The 9,686-nt window shown below is 36.6% G+C and overlaps 1 protein-coding gene across 2 annotated transcripts in view; it reads left to right on the plus strand.

The window, feature by feature from the left end:
* GPR160 (G protein-coupled receptor 160) overlaps positions 1 to 9,387 on the plus strand; it is a 16,161-nt gene extending 6,774 nt beyond the window's left edge. For both annotated transcript variants that reach the window (XM_008576148.1, XM_008576149.1), the window contains 3 exons: positions 4,847 to 4,969; positions 6,032 to 6,135; positions 7,885 to 9,387. In XM_008576148.1, the coding sequence (XP_008574370.1) occupies positions 7,955 to 8,971 (1,017 nt within the window). In that variant the 5' untranslated portion in view covers positions 4,847 to 4,969; positions 6,032 to 6,135; positions 7,885 to 7,954 and the 3' untranslated portion in view covers positions 8,972 to 9,387. The remainder of the gene's footprint in view (positions 1 to 4,846; positions 4,970 to 6,031; positions 6,136 to 7,884) is intronic.
* Positions 9,388 to 9,686: the final 299 nt, after the last annotated feature.

Here is a 9,686-nt window from a genome sequence, read left to right on the forward strand (position 1 = left end):
ATCCATCGTCCCACCTCCAGGCCTGGCTTAGGGCAGACTTTGAGATGTCACTCTAAGGGGTACTGGGGGAGTGGAAGGGAAGTTGCGGAAGGGCAAACAGCTGCCTGTGGTGGTGGTGGCGCTCCTTTCCTCCCGGCCTGAGTCCTAGTAGATGCTGCTGCCCAGGCAGCAGCCCCCCTTGGGGAGGGTCCTCCCAGGGCCCATCTTCCAGTGGTTCTGGGACATGGGAGGCGGAGTAGATGGGCCTGTAGTTCTTGAAGGCCTGAAATGACCCCCCAGAAAAACCTGACTCTGCGGGGCCTGTTTGGCCCCAAACTTTTTTTTTTTTTTTTTTTTTTTTTTGTCTTTTTCCGTGTCCAGCAACGGATCGCAACCCTCAGTGTCGCCCCCGTACCGGACCAGGACCGGCAACGGGATCGCAACCCTCGGTGTTGCTCCCGCGCCTCGCTCAGCCAGTGAGCGGGAACCGGTCTGTATGTGGGATCCGAACCCTCGGGCGGGAGCGCCGCCGCGCTTCCCAAGCGGTGCACTATCCAGTGCGCCACCGGGCCGGCCCCCCAAACTTGTTTTTGCTTCTGAAGTCTGAGACTGTTAGGTTACCCAATACTTTCTTCCTCCCGTAAACAGACCAGGAACCTCATGTTAAGTAAACTTTATTTTGAAAGGTACTCTCAGATTCTTACATTTAGAAAAAATGGAATATGCGCACTGTATTTGTGATTGAGTCACAATTTGAACTGGGATGCCTAGAATATATTTTTGGCCCTCCATAAATATTTTTGGAGTAAATGAGTGAATGAATGTACGGTGAGTTTATGTTTCATAACTTACATATAGTTAAGTATATTTTTGTGTGTCTCACATGGTATAATTAAAACATTTAAAAATGAGTATTAAATCATTAGCCACCCGTACATTAACTCCCTACATGTTATGGTGACCAAATAGAGACAGAGACAGACAGCACACACACACACACACACACACACATCTGTGGCTTCTGAAAATATGTGTAATTAATCAATTCTGAGTTTAGTAGTGTGTTGGGGGGGGGCATTTTTTAAGCATTTAAAAATTTATCAAGGTACATACAGTAAAATGCACAGATCTTAAATGTTGAGCTCTGATAAATGTATGCACCTATGTAAACAACAGTCAAGATCCAAAGATCCAGAACATTTTCATACTCTGGAAGTTTCTCTCATGAGTATTTATAGTCACTCTCTCTACCCCAGAGGCACCTTTTTGTGTGTTATGGACCATAAAGCCAACAGCTCATTTTCTTGCATTTTATAATTTGTAAGTCTTGAACTCAGGTAAGTCCTTGAACTTTGGCTTTTTCTTTCCAAAATTTTTTGACTGTTCTGGTCCTTTGTGTTTCCATATACATTTCAGAATCAGCTTGGGAAAAAAATTTTTTTTTTTTTCTCAAAAGATGACCAGTAAGGGGATCTTAACCCTTGACTTGGTGGTGTTAGCACCTCACTCTCCCAAGTGAGCTAACTGACCATCCCTATATAGGGATCCGAACCCTTGGCCTTGGTGTTATCAGCACCGCACTCTCCCAAGTGAGCTAACTGACCATCCCTATATAGGGATCCGAACCCTTGGCCTTGGTGTTATCAGCACCGCACTCTCCCAAGTGAGCCATGGGCCGGCCCTATTTAATGGTTTCCTATTGATGGATATTTAAGTTCATAATAACTTGTTTAAGTTATAAGTTGTTTCCAATCTTTTATTATTATAAATAATGCTTGTATGAATACTCTTATAAACACTTATTTTTTCATGCATGCAAGTAAATCTACGGGATAAATCCTGAGGAGCAGTGTTGTTGGCTCACAGGAACTGCATTACACGTTTGTAATTTTAATATTGTCAGATTGCCTTTCTCAGGAGTTACACCAGTTATATTCCTCAGTCTTACTAGTGGTTGAGAGTACCCATTTATTCCACAGCCTCACCAAAGACACTTTGTTGACAAATTTTGGGGTTTTGCCTATCTTTTAAGAGCAAACAGTAGAGTTTAAATTTCCACTTTTCATTTTATGAGTGATGCTCACCCTCCTTTCATATGTTTAATAGCCCATTTATCCTTTCTTATGAATCGTCTCTTCAAATCCTTTGCTCATTTTACTATTTCACTAATGGGCTTTTGGTCTTTTTTTTTGTTTGATTTCCAAGAACCCTTTCTAAATGAGGGAGATTAGTATTTTGTCATTTTTTTTCCTCCAGTTTGCTTTCTTTTGATTTTGCCTACGGTTTTTATGCCAAGAGTTATTTTGATTTAGTTGAACTTATCAATCCCTTAGAATTGAAGACCTCTCTGGGTTCCAGTGTTGCTGAGAAGCCTGACACCATTCTGACTCTTTTTTCTTAAATTTTTTTCTCCAAAAATAATGACTTTAAAAATTACCGTATGTATTTGTTTTCTAGGGCTGTCATAACAAAATACCACACACTGGTTGGTTTAAAGAACGAATTTGTTTTCTCACAGTTCTGGAGGGTAGAAGTCTGAGATCAAGGTATCAGCTGGGCCGGTTTCTCCCAAGGCCTCTCTGCTTGGCTTACAGACAGCAGCCTTCTCTCTCTGTCCTCACATGGCCTTTCCTCTGTGCTTGAGCATCCCTGGTGTCTCTTTTTGTGTGTTTATATTTCTTCTTGTAAGGATACCAGTCAGATTGGATTAGGGCCCACCCATATGACTTCATTTAATCTTAATTACCTGTTTAAAAGCTCTATCTCCAAATACAGTCACATTCTGAAATACTGGGGGTCAGGGCTTCAATGTATGAATTTGGGGGGAACACTATTCAGCCCATCACACCATAATACTGTTGTCATACCAATAATTAAAAACTCCATAATATCCTAAATCTTGTCAGTGTTCAAATTTCTAGCCATCTTATAAGTGTTATTCTTTGTTTCATTGAATTCAAATAAGTTCTACACATTGTACTTGTTGACATTAATTTTTTGTGGTATTGATAGTTTATTGAAGAAACAAGTTGTTTGTCCTGTAGAGTTTACCACCATCTGGATTTTGTTTACTTCATCCAGTGGGGTTATTTAACATGTTCTTCTGTCCTGTTTTTCTTGTAAATCAGTAGTTGAATCTACAGGTTCCATTGGGTTTTGATTTTTTGGCAAGACTACTTCATAGGTAGTGGTGTATTCTTCCATCTCTCTCTTTGGGTATCAGAATCCCTTGCTAGTTGTTGCCTTAACCACAAGGAAATTTCAAATTTCTTTTAAAAATCTTGCTTTAGAATATCTCTGGAAAGATACACAAGTGACTGGTTACAGTGGTTTTATCTAGGGAGGAAAACTGCTCTGGATAGTGATGGGCATGGTGGGGGTACTAGAGAATTATGTAGGACTGGTAATTTTCACTATATATCCTTCTGTAACTCAAGTTTTGTACCATGTGAATTATATAACCTATTTTTAAAATAAGTTAAATAAAAACCTTTATCCTATGTAAATGAATGAATATAAAACATCTGTTTGTTAAATTATCAGAGTTAAGTGACATTTTACTTTTTTCACTGAATTTGGTTACATATCAAGCAAGGACCACATATTAAAGAGTTTATATTTACCTTTTAGAAGAATAAAATCACATTATCCAAATGGATCCAAATCACATTAACCAGATATCCAGTTAGTCATATCTTGTGATTATCAGGAATCAACACAGTAACTCTTGGATGTTACTTTTTTAGAGAGCTCTTTCACATATATAAATTGGGTCTCTCTACATTCCCAGTTGAATTGAGTCATAATTGTGGTGTACTGAAGAACATGAGCTTTGAAATCAGACCTGAGGTTGAACTTCAGCTCCAACACTTAACTAGTCATGAGATCCAGGGAAATGTGCTTATTAACCCCAAGCCTGTTTCCTCATGGGGGAAAATAATATATGCCTTTCATGATTGTTGTAAGGATTAGATAAATAGTATGTAAAACCTCTGACAAGCCTCAATATATTATTTCTCCCACAGGCTCTGTCCATTCAACAGGCTCAGCAAATACAGCTGCAGTACTAATTCCATTTTCTTCACAGCAGGAGACCAGAATGTTAATGTTAACTGTGTTCATTTTCCCATTCTACTGTTTAATACATATACATGGTTTTGTTAAACTTTTCTGAGATTGCATGAGATTATGCAGCACAACTATTTGATTATAATACTTGAAGATGTTAACCTTTTTTTTTTTTTTTTTTACTCTCCATCTCTCATGAATGTACAGAGGATTTTCCAGAACCTATATGATGTGTGATATACCAACTGATTTTGAGAACTGCTGGTTTAGCCCATGGGTGAAACTGCAAAAGAAAGTGAGATTTCTTTGCATGGGTACTATGTTATATGCACTCTGAGAGATCTCAGAGTCTTTGGTGTACTTTTAATCTAAGTATCCTCTTTCTTCCTTTTGCTGGGAAGAAACTAAGAATATAAGCAGTTAGTTACTGGCTCCAATCGCATAGAAAGTGATAGTTTTTCTTTTTCTTTCTTTTTTTGTCTTTTTTTTTTTCGTGACCAGTAACAGGATCGCAACCCTCAGTGTCGTGCCCGTACCGCGACCGGCAACGGGATCGCAACCCTCGGTGTCGCGCCCGCACCGCGCTCAACTAGTGAGCGGACCGGTCTCTATATGGGATCCGAACCCTCGGCAGGAGCGCCGCTGCGCCCCCAAGCACCGCACTCTACTGAGTGCGTCACCGGGCCGGCCCAGAAAGTGATAGTTTTTCTAAGCAGGGATCTGGAGCCAGTTACACTGGACTCCAGTTATTAAGATGGCTATTAATGATGGCTATTTTTGTTTTCTGTCTTTTACACAGAGCTTACTCACATGGCATTTTGGTATAGCAAAATGAAATGCAAGAACCAAAAGTAACATAATTGAAGGCAGTAAAACTGAAATAAAATAGGAAGATCACCACTCAAGAAAGACCCACTGGAGAGTAAGTATGGTGTATTGTTAAGAAATCACTGGATTATAAATAGAAAAGCAGAGACTGACTCAGTGAAAAGAAATCATGGTTTGTTTCCCTGAGGCTCTGCTAATACTTCCAAACTGGGCTGGATCACAAAGGAAGCCCATGGAAGAGACAAGATGCCCTGAAAAGGACTTCCACATTAACTTTTTAGGTTGCTTATGAGGCATATAAATTGATTTATAAGTAATTCAAAAAATCATGCAGGAAAAGGACCATAACTTAAAAATATCTGAATTCCTGTAGTTACTGTGAACATTTTTTAAGGGAAAATTTGGGACACATAGCTTATCAAAGGGTTTTTGTCTTGTCCTGAAAGCTGGTTTAAAGAACAAAATATTGGAATTTTAGTGGTTATGGGGGAAGTGGTCTCGTCTAAGAAAGTTTTGATTGGTTTCCATGATCGTGGTATGCAGAAATCATTGCAAAATGACAAATCTTGTTTTCTAGTATACTTCCTTTCGATTGCTTTTTATTGCTTCAAGTTCCATATCTTCCCTGAGTCTTATTTTTCTTTTAGCTTTATGATTCTCACATATTTCATTTCAGACTTGTCTTCTTTCTTCCAATCCTCTTCTGAAGAGGTTCTTAGTGCCTTCGTGTCTATGGCTGATCTGCCTCCTCCTCTTCAGACCTTCCTTAGCTCCTAGGAGACACTACAGTCCTCCTCTAGGCCCGAGTCCTCCTCCAGGGACTAGCCTGCTTTTCTGGCCTTCTAGTTAGTTGGCTCTCCACCTGTGAGAGTCAACGATGAATGGAAACTTGGAAACCACCCATCGGATATTGCCTACTTAGCTTTATGTATTTAATTTTGGACAGGACTAATAAAACATAAAATCATTTGATAAAGACAATTCTTTTTTATTTCTTTACTCTAAAGATACATTTTTTAAAAATGGCTCTTTATAAATATGAACCCACACTATTTCCCTTCCTTACACTCATATTAAACCAACATTGGCTGTTTAACAGTAGGACTGTTTTTTCTTAGCACAAAGAGGACTTCTTATGGTCTTATCTTTCCATCAGGCTTCCTTATCCAAGCAACACCACTTAAAAGGCCAACGGCTCTTGGCAAGTTGGCAGCTGTTTCTATGCCTTTGTACATCATATCTGGAGTGGAACTTTTTCAGGTAAGAAAAGTTTCAGAAAAGTGGAACTTTTTAAAGTTAAATTGTAGTATGAGTATAGAAAAAAACTTGTAGGAAAGTGTTTGTTTTACTGGTTCTTTTATACCTATAATTATGGACATAGTGTATTTTTTATGACTATCTTTACATATATACGTGTGTGTATAAATAGATACATTACTTGTGTACCTTAATGAGTGAGCTTATGACATAGTAGATTTATGGACATGAAAGTAAGGAAGGGTTCGGTCTATCAACAGAAATGATAGCCCTCTCTCACACCAATTTATTTTCTTTACCTTCAGACAATCTCCTCATTACTCCCTAATCATCAATGATCTGCTCTTAGGCAAATTCAGTTTCTTCACTTTTCAGACTCAATGCTCCCTCATTTTTTTCATCAAAGATTGGGAAATACAGAAAAACCTACACATGTAATAATACCATATTGATAACTTGATGTGTAGCTTTTTAGTCTTTTTCTATGCATGTATAATTTCTTACAAAAAATTAGATGGCATGTTGCTGCATAATTTAGTAATCTGCATTTCACTTAACACATTGTGTAAATTTATCATGACATTTTAAAAATATATCAGAAATTTACAAGGCTTAAAATTTAATAAGTATAGAGAAAGTAGAGTGAAAACTAAGTCTTCCTCCTATCCTGAGAAACATTTTCAATGGCTCCATAATAGTATATCGTAAGGATGTACCATATATTTTTTTCTAACCCATCTCCAGTTGTGGACATCTGTGGGTGGGTCTCTTGTCATTGTTTGAGTCAAGTTGCTATTTATAAATACTGTGATTGAACAGTATGCAGAATCAACTTTAGATCAACTTTGATTTTTTTTTTTAAGGATAAATTTTATTTTAAAGGAAAAATTTAAGTCTCCTTCTTTTCCTTCTATCTTTTCCCGATTTCTTCCTCTCTGACCTCTTTCATCATCTCCTTTTTCCTGCTTCCAAATGCATTTATCACTTAAGTCTCAACTCCTGCTCCTTTGCCTAAAACCAACCGCTGCTTAATTTCTGGGGTATCCATACTTAGTCCCTATTCCTTCCCTGTATTCCCTGTCTCTCCAAGTGACATACCTGAAAGTTCAAATCCAGAAGATAAACCGTTATCTTTCCTTCCTTTACCTATGATCCTGTTGTTTTCAGCTGAATCATCTGTTTTAAATCTTTGAGCTTCAGAGAAAGATTTAATCTGAATGACTCTGCAGCTAAAAACCTTTAAAAAAAAAATGCTATGCTGAAGGGCACCATAAACATGGCCTCTAAATTTCACTGACAAAAAGACAAAAAAGCAGGTTAGGGTAATGTCTGCAGTCAGAGTGGGACTGGATTAAAGGCTATCGGTAATTTTTTTTTTGAGTATTACTATCATTCTGCTATTTTAGGCATGAGTTTTGGCTCTAGTAGATAAATGTATTTCTCTGTCTCTTTTATAAGTTATTATATCCTATACTTATATAGAAGTTTATATGTAACATTTTGGTTTAAAAATCAGAGTTCTGGACCATCTGGGTCTCAAAAAATAACCAAAGTATATACATTAATTCCTTTTCATTATGTTCTATAGTCTATAAGAATTATGAGAAATACATTCCTATTTATATATTTAATTATTTGGGGAAAGAATTGAATTAAATTAGATTCTTGAGAACAAAAGTACTTGCTTTGTAGTTTTAAAATGGAGATAGCGTCAAGATGACATCAAGGTTTTCTTTTCACTTTTTTTTGCAGGGATGGAAAATAAAGTGAAGCAGTGTTTTATATGTATTTCAGCAGGGCTTCTTGAAATTTAACTAAAAATATGACTGCTCTTTCTTCAGAGAACTGCTCTTTTCAGTCCCAGTTACATCAAACAAACCAGCCTCTAGATGTTAACTGTCTGCTGTTCTTGATCATACTTGGGAAAATATTGTTAAATATCTTCACGCTAGGAATGAGAAGAAAAAACACCTGTCAAAATTTTATGGAATATTTTTGCATTTCACTAGCATTTGTTGATCTTTTACTTTTGGTAAATATTTCCATTATATCCTATTTCAGGGATTTTGTACTTTTAGGCTTTAGGTTTACTAAATACCATATCTGCCTATTTACTCAAATTATTTCCTTTACTTATGGCTTTTTGCATTATCCAGTTTTCCTGATAACTTGTATAGATTATTGCCTGAATTTCTCTAAAACCACCATGCTTTCATTTAAGTGTCAAAAATTATTGTATTTCTTCACGGTCATTTTAATTTGGATTTCAGTTCTTGTTTATGTTTTGGGAGATCCAGCTATCTACCAAAGCCTAAAAGCACAGAATGTTTATTCTTATCAATGCCCTTTCTATATCAGCATTCAGACTTATTGGCTGTCATTTTTCATGATGGTGATTTTATTTGTGGCTTTTGTAACTTCCTGGTCAGAAGTTATTACCTTGGTACAGGCTATTAGGATAACTTCCTATATGAATGAGACTATCCTATATTTTCCGTTTTCATCCCACTCTAGTTATACTGTGAGCTCTAAAAAAATACTCTTGTCCAAGCTCATAGTTTGTTTTTTGGGTACCTGGTTACCATTTGTACTACTTCAAGTAATCGTTCTTTTACTTAAAGTACAGATTCCAGCATATATTGAGATGAACATTCCCTGGTTGTACTTTGTCAATAGTTTTCTCATTGCCATAGTTTACTGGTTTAATTGTCACAAGCTTAATTTAAGAGACATTGCATTACCTGTGGATCCATTTGTCAACTGGAAATACTGCTTCATTCCACTTACAATTCATAATCTTGAGCAAACTGAAAAGCCTATATCAATAATAATTTGTTAATATGTTGCCATGTTAAAACTAACTAAAACTTACAACTATAATAAGCATCATTAATTTTACAAACAGGAAAGAATGGCAACTTAGGACATACCAAAAAAAAAAAAAAAATTGAACTCAAGCTTTTTCCCCCTCACCTTCAAATCTTTTCAGAATGTGTCTTTTGGGGCTATGATATTATTTATTAAATAGTGTTTTCTTTTAAAAACAAAATAATTACAAGAAGTTTTTATTCTTGTTCAGGAACACTGTATGTTACAAATATTACTTCATTAATACAGAGGTGAAATGAATTAATGTTTGGCCATACTGATGTTTGTGTTACCCAGAAAACTGCTGGATGTAATCTGTTATGTAAATCTGAGATCTCACTGCCAACTTTAAGATATGAACTTCAATAAACATTTTAATCAAATTCAGAGCAAGAACATCAAGACCCTTCTCAAAGTGATTTGGTATAAACTTTAATGTAAGGGAAAGATTAGCTCATTTTAAATGCAGCTAATTTTTAAAAAATATGTCTTTGTCCTTAATGCAAAGGAGTTTCAGTTGTGTACCTTATAGAATTGGGAGTAGCAACTAGGTCTCTTTCTATGACATGCCAGATTCATTTTCAGTTACAACTTGTATGTCATATACTCGCATGTCAAATTATAATCACATTAGCAATGTATCACACCAGATGTCAGTAGCACCTCCTTCCCCAGCACTGATCATC

Source organism: Galeopterus variegatus, unplaced genomic scaffold (genome assembly GCF_000696425.1).
Source record: "Galeopterus variegatus unplaced genomic scaffold, G_variegatus-3.0.2 Scaffold1299, whole genome shotgun sequence".
NCBI classification, from domain to species: domain Eukaryota; kingdom Metazoa; phylum Chordata; class Mammalia; order Dermoptera; family Cynocephalidae; genus Galeopterus; species Galeopterus variegatus.